Here is a 19,455-nt window from a genome sequence, read left to right on the forward strand (position 1 = left end):
CTCCCCGCCCCCTGCAAACTCTAAAAACGTGAAAACGTGAGCTTCTTCCTGAGTCTGTGTATAGATTTAATTTTTATTTTATTTTATTTTTAAATTAGGATTTTGGTACATTGTATTTTGAATAGATTGGTGTCCTCAAAGAGATTGGCTTGCTTACCTCCCAGGTGTAGGGCCTACCCCTCCTCTGAGGGCTCATTTGAGGATAGCTTGCAGTTTCTGGCAACACATCTTGTTTCTGTTTCTTGCTAAAAATCCTGTTTGTTCCCACAGGTGGTTAGTTAGGGGTTTATTTTGCCTGGTAATTTCCCACCTGCTCAATAGATTGGGACACCAATGTACCAAAATCCTAATTGTGTGTTCCTTTAATCTCCAGGCCCTTGCCTTGCCCAGCTCGCCAATGGTACAGTAGAGAGCAACTGTACCGTAGAGAGCAATGCAGGCACCAGGAGTAGGGTGTAGTGAGCCACCACACCCAGCTAATTTTTTTATTATTTAGGACCAAGTGTCAATAGTAGCTTAATATTTATGTTAAACCTTCAAATAATGAAATTAAACTGGGTTAAGTAGTAGCCCTGGCCTATAACTCCAGTATTGGGGAAGTGAAGGCAGGAAGGTCAGTTCAATGTCATTCTTAACTAAATGAAGAGCCTAAGGCAAACCCAGGATAGGGTAATCTCAAATTGAGCAAAAAATTAATAGCACTAAACCTACAGAATTTTTATTACTTGTGTGTCTCAAACCACTGCCGTTGTTTGGAATGGTGAAACATTGTATCTTCTGCAACTGTAAAAGTAACATTGCAATTATAAGAGGCTAAAATTCCATAACTAGAAACCTGCTAAATCCTTTACCTTTCTTAGGGCGCGATTAAATGAAATATTAATAACTAATGAAAACTTGCTTTAGACAGGCGTGATATGCCTTTGGTACCAGACTCAAGAAGAAAATGCAGTCGGCTGCGAGAGTTCAAGGACATATATAAATTGAGCTCTATAACAGGGTTGGTGGAGACCTAGTGTCAAAACACCAGATGCATTAGTGAAAATCTCTTCAGTACGACCCAGTAAGACCCACCTGGCAACGGAAACTCCAGGGTCCAAACCCTCAGACATACAGGGAAAAACCAATGAAATTACAAAACTGCGGAATGTGCCCTTTCCAACTTACTTTAACTATCCCACTTTCGTAGGTACAGGGCTTATGTGTCCTTGCAGTTTAAGAAAAAGATAGGAACGAAATTCGGAGAAGCATCCGATTAAGTCCCGACTATGAAGGTCACAGGCACTACAGCACCTTTTGCAGATAAGGGGAGTTGGCTCTTAAAAGAGCCTTTTTAGTTGGTCACGTGCCAATGTGGGAAATATGCTCAAGCTCTCTCCCCGCGGATGCGGCGGGCCAGCTGGATGTCCTTGGGCATAATGGTGACTCGCTTGGCGTGGATGGCGCACAGGTTGGTGTCCTCGAACAGACCCACCAGGTAGGCCTCGCTGGCCTCCTGCAGCGCCATGACGGCCGAGCTCTGGAAGCGCAGGTCGGTCTTGAAGTCCTGCGCGATCTCGCGCACCAGCCGCTGGAACGGCAGCTTGCGGATCAGCAGCTCGGTGGACTTCTGGTAGCGCCGGATCTCGCGCAGCGCCACGGTGCCGGGCCGGTAGCGGTGGGGCTTCTTCACGCCGCCGGTGGCCGGGGCGCTCTTGCGGGCGGCCTTGGTGGCCAGCTGCTTGCGCGGGGCCTTGCCGCCGGTGGATTTGCGAGCGGTCTGCTTAGTACGAGCCATAGTGAACAAGAAGCGGGAGAGAGAGTGCGCGGTCCTGGTATTTATACAGGAAACGCGTTGCTCTGATTGGATCTTGTCCAGCAGCTCTCAGGCTTCCGTCGGAGTTTGCGGAAGTGCTTCTAGGGATTGACGATTGGCCAATTCCTGTGATTGCTAAATTCCAATGATAAGCCCGCCCCCCGCCCCCTTAAGCAAGCAGTCCTTTTTTTTTTTTTTTTTTTTTTTTTGTAAAAGCTCTTAAGCACGGACGCTCTAGACTGACGAAAGTAATTAGTTTTTTCTGTTTGGGAACTTGACATGATATACACACAACATGCTCCAAGAATAAAGTTCCCCAGAATTTTAGTCTAGCCACTTCTCTTAACTTTTATCTGGCGGCGATAACCACATGCGTGAGGTTCTTCTTTCCACCCCCAGGATCCCGGAATCATGCTCAGAACAACAAAAACTTGCCACGTATTACACGTGTTAGTGTCGCCACAGAAATTGTCAGACTGTGCTTTCTTCTGACTTAAGAATATAAACTAAATTTCTTTCGAGAGACGTCAGCACAGTTGCTGTCAATTTACAGTATGTGTTGGGGCATAGCGAGAAAGCATCTCCAGTCTAAAAACCTCTGAAAAGATGGCGGCGCGGGGTTTCAGGAGGTCCTTTGTGACCATGTCAAGAAATTCCGCGGAATTTTCTTCCACGGAGATCTAAGGCTCCGGAACAGAGATAATCCGTTGCTCCTACTTACATTACAGAATTCCTTTACTTAATTTCAGGTAAGAAAGGGAGTTACAACTTATTTTCAACTTACGATATAGACGCGTAATGGTAATTATACAAAGAACCCTTAGGATACAAAATTACAACTTACAGTTGTGAAGCAAGCTAGGTCCGCAAAATAGTCATTTCTTTCAACCCCCCCCCACAAGGTTTTCGAATTTTTTTTAAAGTCGTTAGTCCACTGTCTTTTTCGGTCCAATCAGAGTTTAGATTGGTAACTCCTCGTTTACATATCCGTGCATTGCACAGTTAATTTGGAAAGAGTCTCAATACTTTTCAATTTGGTAGCATGTTGCTCAGTTTACCAGATACAAAGCAAATATGTTAGAGTCCGAGAGAAGCCCCCAAAGAACAGCAACAGCCACGTATGCAGTAGCAAGAGCGTTTTGTTAATTCCAACGTTGGGGTGGCACTTGGAGACCCCCAGAGAAGGTCACAAGTTCCTTTTAAAAAGCGGAGTTAGGGGAATTCCAGAGAGGAGGGATTATTCTGGGGCTGACTGGTGGAAGGACCTACTGGTTAAGGACCTTCCAGCAGCAGGGTAGGGGAAACTGTCTTTAGCCTGCAGAAGTCTGGGGAGGGGCCGAGGAGGAACATCTGCTGAGCTAGCAGAAGGGATTTTGGGTCTGCTGAGATGGGCTTATGGGGGTGTTTGCTGATGGTCACCCATAAGAAGTTGTGGTTTTCATGACACCTGGTTGCTAAGCTCTGTTTCATTCTAATGAAGAGAAACTAAGGTCTGGTCGCTGCCTGGGCTCTGATCTGCTGTCCCCCATCCTCCTCACCCAACTCTAGCCTTTTTAAAGATCTACGATTTGATGTTCTAAGCGTCTTACAACAGCTAGTGCTCGAAGACATGCTTGCTTTAAAGCATTTTTTTTTTTAAACAAGATGGAATGATCCTTGGTAAATTGTGGTCGAGTAGATGTGTAGGCTTAAAAATTTGCTGGGGGTAAAATAACCACCAACCAACACGTGTTCATGCTAGTTCCAAAGTGAATATATATTCCTGGAGTGTGGTAAAAATTTTTATGGAATAGTTGATTCATTTCTTGTTTCCTTCACTTAGCTGGTGATTTGTTTAAGCTTATAATTTCTTTAGAGAGTATGTTAGCCCATTATATGAATTATCAATTTTGCATGATAGGCTTCTTAAAATTCAGTGATTTTAAAGCATGCAGATGAACTGTTTTCTAGTTTCTATGTCTCTGGGTATGGTTTCACCAGATCTTTGTAGGAATAGTGTGTGGATCAGGGTCGAGGGTTCCTATCTACTCTACTGGAACAGCATCATTTTGCATATTCTAAAGTGAATTATTGCAGTTGGTATTCCCCCTTTTTTTGGTGTGGTAGGTGTAGGAGGGGGCCCTAGAAGGCTTGGAGAAAAAACAGGAGATAGCCACAGGGGTTGGTTTTGTATGTGTAATGTCTTGCCATTTCTGTCTAGCTTAGGAGCTGAGTATATCTCTCCTGTTGTCCCTTCTTTCCTCTCATTCCAGCAGACACTGGCTAACAATTTAAAATATCCAATCACATTGTAACTAACTATGTATGGGAGGAATACATACACCAAAAACCATACACAAGGCTCTGTTTTTCTGTGCTCTTGCTACATCTGCTTGTGTTCATCCAAACCTGTGCGTGCACCTTAAGGCTGTTTTCCTGAGGAAGCCCAGATAGCCTGCATTTGATTAGAATTCTCAAAGAGTGGTTTTGTTTTCTTGTAAAGTGTTAAGTGGAGGCACCTCAAGGTTTATAGGTAACAATAGGCAATTGGTCTTCCTATGTCAGAAGGTTATTGCACAATTTTTTTTAAGAGATTTTTTTAAGAAGATTTATTTATTTATTTATTTATTTATTTAGTTTACAGTGTTCTGTCTGCATGTGTGCCTGCAGGCCAGAAGAGGGCACCAGATTTCTTTTACAGATGGTTGTGAGCCACCATGTGGTTGCTGGGAATTGAACTCAGGACTTCTGGAAGAACAATCAGTGTTCTTACCCTCAGAGCCATCTCTCCAGCCCCGTATTGCACAAATTTTACATGCTAAATTATTTACATTTTATCCTTGTTGAACTCCACAAGTGAACATAAGGTATAGATGGAGTCCCCTTTAAGGTCATATAAGATTGACCCCCTAGGAGGGGTGGCCTTCAGGAGAAGCACTGAAAGAAGACTCACAAGGGACTTTACTCATATGACTATGGATGAAGGCTATTCCTGCTCGGCAAATGACTATACCGGAAAGAACTACAGTCCAGAAATGGAGGGCGTGCTTGTCTAGATCTTGAGTCAGGATGACACACCCTTTAATCCAAGCCTTGAGGCAGGAAGGTAACACCTTTAATCTGGGCCACACCTTCTGCTGAACAGTGGGAGGAGGGGTTCATTTGCTTCTCTCCTGCTTGTCCACGCTCTTTCAGCAAAACCATTCCTTCACTGGCCCTGGAACTGACTTCTTTGGGGTTCCAGTGTAAACAGAAGCCCTGCTGAGATACCCAGCTTTGTGGGACCGAACAATTTGTACATTCTTGTACTTTCTATTCATAGCAAGTTTAGCCATTGTTGGATTAGTTGGACTACAGCCTGTAAATCGGTCCAATAAATTCCCTTTGTTGCCGGGCTGAGGTGGTGCACGCCTTTAATCCCAGCAGTTGGGAGGCAGGGGCAGGTGGATCTCTGAGAGTTCAAGGCCAGACTGAACTACTTTCAAGGCTAGTTCCAGGACTGGATCCAAAGGTACAGACAAACTCTGTCTTGAAAAAACAACCAACCAATCAATCAATCAATAATTTCCTTTGTATATACACGCGCGCGCACACATATGCATACACAAACACACACACACATACACATTTCCCAGTCCATAAGTTCCGTGACAATAGATAACCCTGACTAGTACACTGTGTCTTTCAGATTGTTGATTAATTCAGTTAATCAAAAAAACATGAATGTGTTGAAACAGCGAAGGGGCACCAGATAGTTTGATATGCTTTTAAATGGCTTTCTCTCAAACCTTTGTATAATAGATAGATGGAAAAAAAAATCCACTGTGACCGAATTCCCCAGTCTTTAAGCTGGCTTCACTGTGACAATGATTCTCAAAAGAAAGACCCATCAATATGTTTTCCATGGCTAGGGGGCTCTCATAAATCAAGACCCACGAAAGACCTAAGTGAATATTTACCGATTTTGACAGAGCAGTTGAATTTGAAAACATAAGAAGGGAGTGGATTTGGTTAAGGTAAGTCACTAAGCTTGGCACAGCAGCTGGGAAGATTCGGTGCAGATTAGGTCACAAGGCTCTTTGCACTCCGTTTCTCCTGTGCTAAATGCTGCTTTCCCTTGATTAGAGGGACTGCGTATTCCGTGGGCTCGAGGTGCGTGTTCTTTCCTGCTTGGAAGCAGGAAGACTCAGGGCAAGTCAAGTTGAGCTTCTTAAAGCTGCTGGTTTGTTTTTGTTTTTGTTTTGTTTTTCTTTTCCTGTTTGTGGATGGGTGTTTCCCCAGCGTGTGTGTTACACTACGTGCGTGCAGTGGCCTTAGAGGCCAGGAGAGGGCATCAGACGATTGGGACTTGACTTACAAATGATTGTCAACAGCCTGTCAGCTATAGGAATTGAACCCCTTCCTCTCAAAAGGCAGTAAGTAATCTTACCTGCAGTGTGCCATTTTTCCAGACCCAACATCTCTTATTTTTTCTGTGTTCAGTAAAAAAGTAGCCCTAGAAAATATGTCCAAAGTTCCTATTTGGGGCTTGAATGGTCTGTCACTCTGTGAAGCCAGACTTACAGATAAAACTTAGTTTTAAAAATTATTTTTATTGCTCTTGGGAATGGTGAGGGAGGAGAAGAGGGAGTGGGAGGAGCAGGAGGGGATTGGGAGGAGGGGAGGAAGTGGAAATTCTTTAAATAAATAAATAAGAAAAAAACCAAAAATAAATAAAAAAAAGAAGGGAGAAAAAATTATTTTTATTTTACTTTCCTAGTAATAAAGCCAGAAAGGCTCTGACTGAGTCCCCAAAGGATTACGTCTGTCCTGTTCCCTCTCTAGTTATGGTTCTATAAAAAAGAACAAAACAAAACCAAAAACCAAAACCCAAAAAAATATCTAGAAGTGATGGAGGTCTGGGATCCCGGTGCTCTGTAGACTGAAGCAGGAGCATCTGGAGCGTTCCAGACAAGCCTGGTCTGCTTAAGTGACTATGAATGGCTGGGATGTAATCCACCAACCAGTGCAACACAGTGAGACCATGTTGGAAAAACAGCCCCACATCCTTGAGATGAACTTTTAATAAGGAACTTAAAGATGGCGTGACCTGAAAAAAATGTATTTGCAGACATTTTAATGGACAGTTGATTATTGTCTAGGATAAATGCTATAGTCTTGAGATATTAATTGTAGCAGTTTATAAACAAAGTAAAATCTAAAAGTTCATTCTCTAACTTTTGTAAGGAAAAATGTAACAATTTAATGGGCAGAGGGAAGCAAATAGAATAAAAATGCTACTGGACCTCAATAGTGATAACAGGCAAAGACGTGGGTCCCAAACCGCCCAGGGTCCCAAACCGCCCAGGGTCCCGAACCGCCCAGGGTCCGGGAGAATTTTCAGACAGCTGGATAGCAGTGTTTGTAGTAGAGGTTTATGGCTTCAACAGACCTAGAAACTGTTTTTCTGAATAAACTGATTTTGGAATCTGTGGGGTGGGAGACGAATTAATTGGCTAGTTTTTGAAGTTCAGAGTACTGGGCCTGGTGGTGAGGCCTACCTGTGTTCTGCACTGCACACTTCCTAGAACCATGGGCTTGTTTTTGGTCCATGATTTTTTTTGTTGTTGTTTGTTTGTTTGTTTTGTTGTTTTTTTGGGGGGGATTTCTTTAGCAGCAATTTACAATTTAGAAGCTACAAAACACCACTTTATAAAATCAAGTAATATAGACTTTATTGTCTTTCAAACCCACTGTGTCTTCTATCTCAGGACACACTCTTCTTTTAAGTTTAGAAACATCAAAACTTATATCCAAAGGATGCTCCATCGTGCCACAAGGACGGGTACTCAACTATGTTCATAGCAGCTTTGGTCATAGCCAGAATCTGGAAACAACCTAAATGCCCCTTGATCGAAGAATGGATAAGGAAAATAGTGGTACATTTACACAATGGAGTACTGCACAGCAGAAAAAAAAAATATCAGCAGGAAAATGGATGGGGCCAGGAAATATTATTTTGAGTGAGGTAACCCAGACATAGAAAGACAGTTATCAAATTTACTCACTCATAGGTGGTTTTTAAACATAAAGCAAAGAAAGCCAATCTACAAACCTCAATCCCAGAGAACTTAGACAACAATGCGGACTCTAAGAGAGACTTACATAGATCACGGCGTCCAACCCAAGGAATTTAGTCTAAGCCTGTGGAAGGTTCTTGGTGCAAGAAAAGAGAATCATGCAGGTTGTCCCCTGATCACTACAGCATGCTCAGCTTTTGTGTGTGGTTACAATACTAAATACAGAAACAAAAGCGTAACAACAAAAACTAAGAACTTCAAAGATGATTGACTTCTGAATAATAACTTTGTTTCACTTCATGATAGCAACATCTTATCTTTGTCTAAAAAATTCTTTGCATTTCATTTTTTGAATTGGTTCAAGACCTTCCTAGCTTTTTCTTCTTTCACTGGTGTGATGTAGAAGAAATCAAAGTGATACAAACGATGCTTAAAGGATTTGCTAATAGATTTGCTTAGGAGGGAGACGTTAAGTCACATAAAATAGAATTTAGCTAAGGCAGCACTGCCTCCAAAATACCCCAGAGATAAGTAATGTGCTAACCAGGCCTATTAGAGATAAGCAAAAGTTACTAGGATTCTAATGTTTGTTATCAAGATAAAAGTTACTAAGATGCTAATGTTTGTTTATGAAGATTCACCTCCAATTATGTTGCATTTCCATAACAAAAGGAGACTTTACAGCCAGTCATTATGAGCCAGCTGCAGCTCTAGGGGGCAGTGCTGAATCACAACCACCCTGCAGTCCTGGCCTGCCTCTAAGCTCTTGCTAGGAACAGCATAATTCTGCCAGGTGGGCTAGAAGAAAGAACGATTCAACAAGAACACAGCAACGGTGTACTTCAGAAATAATTCTGGCAATATCTTTGCTCTAAATCTCCTATCTGCCCAAGTGGCCAGATTTGCAGTCTCCTGCCTCTGTTTAACTTGTTCAAAGTGTAATCTGAGGCTGGGACATGAAAGAATTCTAGGGATGACAACATGTGGAATTCATAACTCTAACGTGTATGTAAGTTAGGAAAATCTTCTGCTTATGGCCAGCATCATTCACCAGAGGGGGACACATGCATATGTATTAGGGAGGGAGGTTTTCCCCTTTAATAATCTCTAAGTGTGAGGAATGATTTTTACTGGGATGGCCTAATTACTATTAAAATTAGTTTGAGAACAAACTAAGTACATATACTCTTGGATTTCTACTTTAGAGATCAATTAATTATAAGGTTATCTATGAATACAGTCTTAGAAATGGTGAATAACTGTACAGTCAAGGCAAAAACAGGAATGAAAATTAGAAAGTAGCCCTGCAGTGGTGGTGTGCACATCTTTAATCCCAGTGCTTGGGAGGAAAAGGCAGGCATAGCTCTGAGTTTGAGGATAGCCTGGTCTACAAAATGAGTTGCAGGACAGCCAAGGCTACTCAGAGAAATCCCATTTCAAACCAAACCAAACAACTAAACAAACACAAAACAAACACAACAAAAGCCCCCAAAACAAAGTAATTTTTGTATACAAGGCTGTGGGTGAGGTCAAAACACATTTCCATCCTGAAAGTGGGTCACAAGTGATCTTAATACTGTTCCGATATTTTCTGTGTTGTCTGAGGTTTGGGCAGTCTCTAACCAACTGCGTTGACAGTCTTCATTCAACAAGAGTTGTACATGAGGATTAGGCAGGTAAGGGTGAGGTTCATATTTTCTTCTTCTACCTCAGTTTTTACCCATTTAAAATAATGAGTTAAAGAAACATACCATTGACTTGATTGAAGGCAAAGAGAAGACTAACGAAGGTTCTAGTCTTTCCATGTTGCTTAGTTCTGGAAATTGGACACTAGTAACCTCCCTCTTCCGCGTTCTGTTGTCATTGTTTGCAGGAGGGAAGGGGAAATAATGCAGGTAGGGAAGCTTATTCTTCACCTGATGGGGGCTTCTTGAGGACATCAAGAAAGGGACTCAGGGTCACACGGAGCATCTGTAAGTTCTGTTGAGAAATATTTGAATCTTGGAATTAAGGTCATTGTGGACCATGTTTCCTTTCACTGTCGCATGAAAGATTTGCTGATGGTTTCAAGACGATTTTAGGGACTCATGGTTTCATTGGTTTGCAAGGCTCCCACGTCTGTGCATTTACACCTTCACTACAAAGATCCTGGCCTTCACTACAAAGGGAATGGATTTTTTTTCCCATTAAAAAACACAATTACCTCTGTCACCTAGGTAAAAAAATAACTCAAAGACTGCAGATTAAGTAGGTCACAAGGCAGTAACAATTTCTGATATTTGTTTGACCGTATTTCAACTCCTCTGCCAATTACACATATCCTTAATTATCTATGTTAAAGAACATAGATATGTAAAGAACAAGTTATGTGGAACTTTCTAGTACTTTCTTCAGGAATTACATAGTACAAAGATTGCTTATATACTTGGAACTTGCTTAATTGTTTGTATTTCACATCTGAATAACTGTTGCAAAGGCACAGTTTTTTTTTTCCTTTTTGGGGGGGTTATTTTGTTTTCTTTGACAAAAGGTGGGCCTTTACTGTGCAGGCTACCAAGGCCTACCTGCTGTGTTGAAATTCCATTACAAGATGGTTTCCTTTGCTTTTCCTAGAGTTTGCCAATGGTTCCAGTTGTAAAGCTTTTGAGGTTTATGAGCACTGAAGCTATCATTGTCCACTGCTGTCTTTCATAACCAGCCCCTAGAAACCACTTCAGTCACACCTCTGGCCCTGTCAGGATATTTAGCCCTCAGCTGGGCAAGGCGACTCATGCCTGTATTCCCAGAACAAAGTCGGTTGAACTAGGAGGATTGCTGTGGATTTGAAGCTGATTAGGACTGCAAGGTAAGTTCCAGGGCAGCCAGGTCTGCAATGATACTATCAATGTATGATCGAATGGATGAATACATAAAATAGATTTGGTGCTGTAGAGATGGCTCTAGCGGTTAAGAGCACTTGCTGCTCCTCCAGAGGACCTGAATTGGATTCCAGTTCACAGGACCATGTAACTCTAACACAATAACACCAGGGCATCTGAAAACTCCTTCCAGCCCGTGAGGGTGCCAAACACGTGGCGCGCGCGCACACACACTTTCACGTAAATAAATATAAAATAAAGCAATGAGTATTAAAGAGAGTAGCAGCTGGGCAGTACTGTGTCATCTCTAACCATACTTTTAATGCTTACCATTATTCAGTCCCAGTCTTCGAATTAACCAACTTTCAAAACTAATGAAATAGAATTATTCAAGACTGAATAATTAAAACAAAATTCTAAGACCACTTTAGTTTTTATTAAGACCGGCTTTGAGTCCTTAACTTTTTCTGGATTAAGAAAACCCCAAACCCTCCATTGGCCTCACAAAGTGGTCCACATCTTCAATCAGCAGCAGGGAGTTCAGAGAAAACATGATCTATTTATAAAGTGAGTTCTAGGACAGACAGAACATGGTAAGGCCCTGTCCCAACAATACAAAAACAGAAAACTTCCAAGAAGCAACCCCCCTTAAATTTTTAGTAGGGCTTTAATCTTTTTATATTTTTGGTTTAATTATACTAAGAACTTCAAGAGCACATTATATGCCTAAAGTATTAACTACCTTGTCAAATTATCACAATTCAAAAGTGTTTTAAGGGGATCTTTCCTAAAAGCATTTCACAGAAACGCATTTTACGGTTCTTTTGCTCATAGACAAAAGATATGCCATTTCTGCAGGCTTTACCAACTTTGAGAAAAATCACAAACCCTCATTAGGTAAGAAATTGAAGTTTCTTCATGCTACTGATAGTATTTCAGCACTTTCACTGGAGAAAGTAGGTGGCTCTGAAAAGAGCCTTTGTGTCTATTGCAAAGATCAATGCGAAAAGATGGTCTTATTTCCCCTTGGCCTTGTGGTGGCTCTCGGTCTTCTTGGGCAGCAGCACCGCCTGGATGTTGGGCAGGACGCCGCCCTGCGCGATGGTCACGCGGCCCAGCAGCTTGTTGAGCTCCTCGTCGTTGCGGATGGCCAGCTGCAGGTGGCGCGGGATGATGCGCGTCTTCTTGTTGTCGCGGGCCGCGTTGCCAGCCAGCTCCAGGATCTCGGCCGTCAGGTACTCCAGCACGGCCGCCAGGTACACCGGGGCGCCGGCGCCCACCCGCTCCGCGTAGTTGCCCTTGCGGAGGAGGCGGTGGACGCGGCCCACGGGGAACTGCAGGCCGGCCCGGGAGGAGCGGGTCTTGGCCTTGGCGCGAGCCTTGCCGCCCTGCTTGCCGCGTCCAGACATTCTTAGAAAGACTACAAATGCAATATGAAATTGTCTTTGAAGATGTGTAAGTTATACTTGCAGGGTAGATTGTAATTTGCGGTACTCATTGGCTAAAGTAATATAAAAGAATCAGCCAATTACAATTCAGACTCAGAGGGCATATTTTGCATAAAAGGCAGCTTCCCCTACCATGTACCAATGAGAACTTGTCACATTTCGTACCATATTTGCATATAAGTCTTATAAATAAATGGAGGACTGTGTCAGTGCTTTACTTTAGTTTGGAGACGAGCTTTTGAGCATCATGCCTGAGCCAGCGAAGTCGGCGCCCGCCCCGAAGAAGGGCTCCAAGAAGGCCGTGACCAAGGCCCAGAAGAAGGACGGCAAGAAGCGCAAGCGCAGCCGCAAGGAGAGCTACTCGGTGTACGTGTACAAGGTGCTGAAGCAGGTCCACCCCGACACCGGCATCTCCTCCAAGGCCATGGGCATCATGAACTCGTTCGTCAACGACATCTTCGAGCGCATCGCGGGGGAGGCGTCGCGCCTGGCGCACTACAACAAGCGCTCGACCATCACGTCTCGGGAGATCCAGACGGCCGTGCGCCTGCTGCTGCCCGGGGAGCTGGCCAAGCACGCCGTGTCCGAGGGCACCAAGGCCGTCACCAAGTATACCAGCTCCAAGTGAGCGCGCCTATCTCACTCATAACAAACCCAAAGGCTCTTTTCAGAGCCACCCACCTTCTCAAAGAGAGAGCTATGGTCGCACTACAATAAGTTTGCAAAAATTGAATGACAAGTATAAATCTTTGACATTCAGAGAAGGGAAATATACCAGGTCTTTATCCCAATTAACCTTGGCTTATAAAATTTCAAGTAGATAGGTAGAATGTTTTATCCTACCACTCGCTGTGAGAGGCAGAAGCCAGTCTTTTCTAAAAGCAATTAGGACTGTTACACTGTATCAAAAAACTAAAAACTGCAGCTATAGTACGCACACATGCGCTCAACCATGTAAAGGTATACACACACAGCACACATTGAAAACTGATACACAAACATACATTATATACCCTCTGAGAAGGGAAATGTAATTTGGAATTATTACTATCCTGGAGCTTTATATTAAGTCTGTAGCTATGTTTATTGCCAGTTGATAAGACATAGACACAAAACAGGTTGTTTTAGTATCTAGTCTACCTTTGGAAGTACAACTTCCTGAAATTCAACAGAAATTAGGAACTAGAAATTCAGCTTTCAGAATCTCATATTGCGAATGAGGATGGTGGGGAGGAACTACCATGCAAGGAATGTAGCTCCTACCTTCAGGATAAAAAAAAGCATCTTTTCAGACATACCCTTAGCGAGACTGATGAAATTCTTCGCAAAATTAAACATGGACGTTCCTACTTCAGATTCAGTGATTTATATAGTATATGACGTGCTACCAAAGCCACACACGTATTTAATTAGTAGTTTTAGAATTACATTAGCATTAACGGGACAATAATTGTGTTAGTGGCCATTAGTGTATTTAAACACAGGGCATTACTTTTGAGCCTGGAAACTTCACATGCATGCCCTGAACACCAGATTAAAGTATTAGAACTAAATTCTCGATCGCTGTGATGCTGTAGAATTATTACCTGTAGTTAATGCTAAGTAGTACTTCAGGTACGTTTTGATTTAAAAAGATCTACTTACGTAAAACCGTGCCATCCCTTAAGAGGAGTAGAAATCAAGTATTACAACCACTCCAAATGATAAAATTGGTGGCTCTGAAAAGAGCCTTTGGATTAAGAGCGCGATAGGTGCGCTCACTTGGAGCTGGTGTACTTGGTGACGGCCTTGGTGCCCTCGGACACGGCGTGCTTGGCCAGCTCCCCGGGCAGCAGCAGGCGCACGGCCGTCTGGATCTCCCGGGACGTGATGGTCGAGCGCTTGTTGTAGTGCGCCAGGCGCGACGCCTCGCCCGCGATGCGCTCGAAGATGTCGTTGACGAACGAGTTCATGATGCCCATGGCCTTGGAGGAGATGCCGGTGTCGGGGTGGACCTGCTTCAGCACCTTGTACACGTACACCGAGTAGCTCTCCTTGCGGCTGCGCTTGCGCTTCTTGCCGTCCTTCTTCTGGGCCTTGGTCACGGCCTTCTTGGAGCCCTTCTTCGGGGCGGGCGCCGACTTCGCTGGCTCAGGCATTGTAACAAAACCTAACACAAAATCTGAAAGAGATCGATGTGGTAGAGGTCTAGTGGTTGGCCATTTATAGACCTTGTATGCAAATGAGCGCTTCAAGATTAGGCAACTATGATTTGAAAACTAGTGAGTGACAGTTTTATGTAAATTAGGTCGCATTATATCTCCTCTCTTATTGGTTATCGTGAATAAGATGATTTTAACCAATCATATTTTACATTTTCACTTCCAGCCTCTAGTATAAGTACCTTGTCACTAGAAACCCGTACTTAGGTTTTCAAAAGGCCTCTTTGCCTTGTAAGTGTAATTTATTCTTTCTATAATGTCTGGACGCGGCAAGCAGGGCGGCAAGGCTCGCGCCAAGGCCAAGACCCGCTCCTCCCGGGCCGGCCTGCAGTTCCCCGTGGGCCGCGTCCACCGCCTCCTCCGCAAGGGCAACTACGCGGAGCGGGTGGGCGCCGGCGCCCCGGTGTACCTGGCGGCCGTGCTGGAGTACCTGACGGCCGAGATCCTGGAGCTGGCTGGCAACGCGGCCCGCGACAACAAGAAGACGCGCATCATCCCGCGCCACCTGCAGCTGGCCATCCGCAACGACGAGGAGCTCAACAAGCTGCTGGGCCGCGTGACCATCGCGCAGGGCGGCGTCCTGCCCAACATCCAGGCGGTGCTGCTGCCCAAGAAGACCGAGAGCCACCACAAGGCCAAGGGGAAATAAGACCATCTTTTCGCATTGATCTTTGCAATAGACACAAAGGCTCTTTTCAGAGCCACCCACTTTCTCACTAAGAGAGCTTTTCTACTGTCATTTCAGTCAAACGATAGCGTTCCCTTCTTAAAGCGTATGAGATGAGATCCCAACTCCAAGCATAATGCAAATTCCACATTGATGCCTTTTGCCTTGAAGTGTCCTGAAAATTTTTGAGGTCTTCCCTTGTACACTTCATACTGAATGGATACCAAGATTCATAGTTGTACTGAGTATTATAACAGTTATGAATTTATATTCCTTTTTACAATTTCAAACTTCAACTGGAACTTATGCAGCATTCTGTGTCCAGAGTGAACCTTTTGTTTTTCACATCCTGTTTATACAACTTTGGAATCCTTCCCCTTAATTGTTTTATGGAAAAGTGCTCATTTATTCAAGTTAAAAATCAAGTTTGAAATTAGTGCTTCACTGTGAAAAATCAAGTTTGAAACTAGTGCTTCACTGTGAATGTTCATATGGAATTGAAAAAAAGCCTTAGCAATGACATAAAAACCCTCAAAGTTCAATTAAGTTTTGATTTTAATGTGAATGTTTTCTTTCCGTAGAAGGAAAAAAACCTATCAAATTACTTGATCAATTACTCACAGCCGGTGCCTTTCCAAAAATAACGTTTCGGGCCAACTCCTTCAAAAAATGTTAGGAGGCAAAGAATGTATATCCTAATAAGTAATAATGACTGAAGGAAACTGGGTATTGTTTTTCTGTGCACGGTAAACGAACAGTATTGATTTAAAGTGGAAAACCAATCAAGGAAACATATTAAAATGAACAGGGCGGGTCCTGCACAGCGATGTGAACAGAGCTACCAATAAGGTTCCAGTGCTAATTTTCCTGTGTGGTCCAATGAGAACGGGGCTCGCTCGCCTTATATATATGTACTCCGGCAACAGTGCATTAGGCTTTGCCCAAATTTCATTTGCTTTGTGTAAACTATGGCTCGTACCAAGCAGACCGCTCGCAAGTCCACCGGCGGCAAGGCCCCGCGCAAGCAGCTGGCCACCAAGGCCGCTCGCAAGAGCGCCCCGGCCACCGGCGGCGTGAAGAAGCCCCACCGCTACCGGCCCGGCACCGTGGCGCTGCGCGAGATCCGGCGCTACCAGAAGTCGACCGAGCTGCTGATCCGCAAGCTGCCGTTCCAGCGGCTGGTGCGCGAGATCGCGCAGGACTTCAAGACCGACCTGCGCTTCCAGAGCTCGGCCGTTATGGCTCTGCAGGAGGCCTGCGAGGCCTACCTGGTGGGTCTGTTTGAGGACACCAACCTGTGCGCCATCCACGCCAAGCGCGTCACCATCATGCCCAAGGACATCCAGCTGGCCCGCCGCATCCGCGGGGAGAGGGCCTAAAGGCCAGTGAATGAAAAGCCGATCCCACCGGCTGAACCCAACGGCTCTTTTCAGAGCCACCAACATTTTCTGTAAAAGAGCGTACCTCCATTATCAGCTGGTAACATATGATTGGACATTCCTAAGGCCTCTAAAGGGTTAGATTTTTGGACCTCTCAATCTCTTATACTTTGCATATTTTTTAACATTTGGCGTTGTTTTTACTCCTTTGTGCTTCAGTTTCTTGGTCTTTTAAGTTTAGTTTTAAGTTTAGTATAGACTTTGGAGCAAAGTCGTCAGGACTCCTTGGTTGTTAATCCCATATACTCCAAATTTACGCACCCGTCCCAATTCTGTATTCTAGCTCTGGTTCCTTTCCGCCGTGGCTAAAAGCGGCCACATTTCTTGAAATATTCCCTGGAGGGAAGCATGAGCTGGCAGTCCGAAGTGCGCACATCAAGAATTAGGCCCCCCCCCGCCCCCCGCTTTCAGATAGGCGCCCAGATCCTTGCATTATGACTCTGCAGTCCTTCCTAGAACAGTGTTACAATTCTGAAAAGGGTTATAATTCGGGCTAATGACAATAGTGTTAGCAAAGAGACGCATTCTGGCCACTCCTGTGAGGCAGGGAAATTTAAAGTTGGAGACCAACTTGGGATGCAAAATGAATTCTAGCCCTTGTCTGGGGTATTTATCTTGTCTCCAAAGAAAGGGTAGAGAGAGAGATGGCTTTGTTAGACTGCACTCTGCTCTGGCAGAGGACTCTGGTTTGCTTTCCCGTCAGTTCATCTCCAGTTGCCTTTCGTTCCCACTCCTGGGGGACCCTGTGGCACCTGTACTCTCGTGCACATTAACAATGACAGACACATAATTATGCATAATTAAAAATAAAAACAATAGAGAATTCAAAGGAGTGAAAATTCTAAGGAAGAACACTGGCTTTTATTCTGGATTGATGCAGTTTTGATATTGAAAGCCTCATGTTCTATTTCTCAAGTGTTAAACAGTTCTTTGGATATTTTTGTTCAGCCTTACCCAAACAAAGGTCACTTGTGGAGAGAAGGAAGCTCATCCAAAGAAATACCTTCATCAAACTCAGGAGGCAGAGGCCGGCGGATCTCTATGAGTTTTGGGCCAGCATGCTAACAGAATAACAAACAAAACAACAACAGTATCAACAACAACTAAACAAATAAAAATTAAAAGCCATCAGAATGGCTTGCATGCAAGTCTGTAGGACATTTTCTTGATTAATAATTGATGTGGGACAGCGCAGCTAGGTGCTTCTATGCCCGGGCCAAACAATCATGGGCTTAGGCTGAGCAAGCCAAGAAGCAGCGTTCCTCCATGATCTCTGATTCTGTTTCTGTCTCAAAATTCCTGCTCTGATGTCTCTCAATGATGGACTGTGCTGGGGATTTGTAAGTCAAATAACCCCTTTCCTCCACAAATTGGTTTGGGCCTTTGTTTTATCATAACAATAGAAAGCAAACTAATAGAGCCTTTATCAAGGTCATGAGGCTTCCACAGAACCAAGAGGACACTTATTGTTTTAAAAAAATTCTGCTTGTGCTTTTAATTGTGGGCTCTCCAGTCAAAAGCATGTTTTAGGATTTTCAGACCCCAAACAGCTATTTGGGTTTTCTATGAGCTTTGTATTTTTTTCTCTATTGAATGATTATTTGTGTTTTTCCCCCCTTCCTTTCTAAAGCCAAACTTAGCCTTCCCTCCCCTTTTCCCAGTCCCACAGCTCCTCCTGCGCTGCATCCATTCCTCCTCCACTGTTTCTATTTAGATACAAGCAGGCATCCCATAGATATCAGTCAGCCATGGTCAATTTAGCCGCAATGAGTCCAGGCACCCCCTCCTCCATCAAAGTTGGAAGGAGGAATAGGTCATGCTTTGTATTTTAAAAAGCAAGCTTTTTCATTAATTCCACAAATCATTATAATAACAGATACCCCTTACTTCTTTTGTTATGAAAATTCTATTGGACAAGAACAATCATTTTAATGGCTTTTTGTTGACTTTCTTTTGTCACCAGATGCAATCTGTCACATCTGGTGAATTTTCACTGAATCCACCTGTCATTATTTAGGTTTTCTAGGAACTGTAGTTGTTTTGGGACTAGAGATATGGTAGAGAGAGAGAGAGAGAGAGAGAGAGAGAGAGAGAGAGAGAGAGAGAGAGATGTTGAGATGACCTTGGCCCAAAGCTGAGAAATTAGCATACGAATAAATGAAACCCAAACAACAAACCTCAAGTTGGCACTGAGGATGTTTGGAAAATATCTTTCAGTCCTCACCACATCTGTCACTCTTGAAGGAGAAGGGGCACTTTATAGAGTGTTAAGGGTCCCTAAAAACACACTACGGCCTTGATTTGGGATACTAATGAGACACGCAATGTAGGAAGCTGGAAACTGTAACAGCACAGTGAGAAAAGCCACGTCTGCAGATGACCCCAGAGCTATGGATGAGTTCCACACCCGCTCTTTGTATAGCAGGCCTTTTGAGTGACTGCACCGGTTTTGTTTTTTTGCTCTGGTCTGCTTCTTCCATGCATGTATACTTATCTTAGTAAACTGTTTCTGCTTTTGCCCCAAATGTGTGGATCTGCTCAACTCTTTGCTCCTGGATACAAAATTGTGGAATCCTTTGGGAAACACCCTTGTGTTGACCTATGTAAACAATCCATTGTTCATGGTTCCTAGGTATGATAATCCTGTTTATAAGAAAAGGAAAGGGGGTTGGAGAGATGGTGCGGAGGTTAAGAGCACTGACTACTCTTCTGGAGGCCCTGAGTTCAATTCCCAGCAACCACATGATGGCTCACACCTTTCTGTAATGAGATCTGGTGTAATGATCTTTTTTTTTTTTGTTTTTTTGAGACAGGGTTTCTCTGTAGTTTTGGAGCCTGTCCTGGAACTAGCTCTTGTAGACCAGGCGTAAACAAATCTTAAAAAATAAAACCAAACAACAAAAGGCATGTGCCACCGCACCTGGTACATTTAAAAACAAAACAAAAAAAGAAATGATATGACATTTCCTGTAGTCTCTCTATGTTTGGTAGATTTAAACAGTTCTGTCC

General features: G+C 43.6%; 5 protein-coding genes across 5 annotated transcripts; 3 read left to right on the plus strand and 2 right to left on the minus strand.

The window, feature by feature from the left end:
- Positions 1–692: 692 nt before the first annotated feature.
- Positions 693–2,673, minus strand: LOC148119843 (histone H3). The gene has a single exon (XM_087896465.1). It carries the CDS (start codon positions 1,775–1,777, stop codon positions 1,367–1,369), a length of 411 nt encoding a protein of 136 aa, XP_087752591.1. The 5' UTR covers positions 1,778–2,673; the 3' UTR covers positions 693–1,366.
- Positions 2,674–11,105: 8,432 nt separating this feature from the next.
- LOC148119844 (histone H2A type 1-E-like) lies at positions 11,106–14,293 on the minus strand. The gene is made up of 2 exons (XM_087896469.1): positions 14,181–14,293; positions 11,106–12,111 (listed from the first exon to the last, which is right to left on the minus strand). Exons 1-2 carry the CDS (start codon positions 14,275–14,277, stop codon positions 11,708–11,710), a joined length of 501 nt encoding a protein of 166 aa, XP_087752595.1. The 5' UTR covers positions 14,278–14,293; the 3' UTR covers positions 11,106–11,707.
- LOC148119845 (histone H2B type 1-C/E/F/G/I) lies at positions 12,365–12,782 on the plus strand. Its single transcript, XM_087896468.1, has one exon. It carries the CDS (start codon positions 12,387–12,389, stop codon positions 12,765–12,767), a length of 381 nt encoding a protein of 126 aa, XP_087752594.1. The 5' UTR covers positions 12,365–12,386; the 3' UTR covers positions 12,768–12,782.
- A 142-nt stretch (positions 14,294–14,435) lies between the features above and the next one.
- Positions 14,436–15,549, plus strand: LOC148119846 (histone H2A type 1-E). The gene has a single exon (XM_087896467.1). It carries the CDS (start codon positions 14,597–14,599, stop codon positions 14,987–14,989), a length of 393 nt encoding a protein of 130 aa, XP_087752593.1. The 5' UTR covers positions 14,436–14,596; the 3' UTR covers positions 14,990–15,549.
- Positions 15,550–15,585: 36 nt separating this feature from the next.
- Positions 15,586–17,816, plus strand: LOC146891996 (histone H3.1). Its single transcript, XM_087896466.1, has one exon. The coding sequence runs from the start codon at positions 15,976–15,978 to the stop codon at positions 16,384–16,386; it is 411 nt and encodes a 136-aa protein (XP_087752592.1). The 5' UTR covers positions 15,586–15,975; the 3' UTR covers positions 16,387–17,816.
- The last annotated feature ends 1,639 nt before the right edge of the window (positions 17,817–19,455 follow it).

This window comes from Myodes glareolus, chromosome 14 (assembly GCF_982192425.1).
Source record: "Myodes glareolus chromosome 14, mMyoGla1.1, whole genome shotgun sequence".
In the NCBI taxonomy this organism is placed as follows: domain Eukaryota; kingdom Metazoa; phylum Chordata; class Mammalia; order Rodentia; family Cricetidae; genus Myodes; species Myodes glareolus.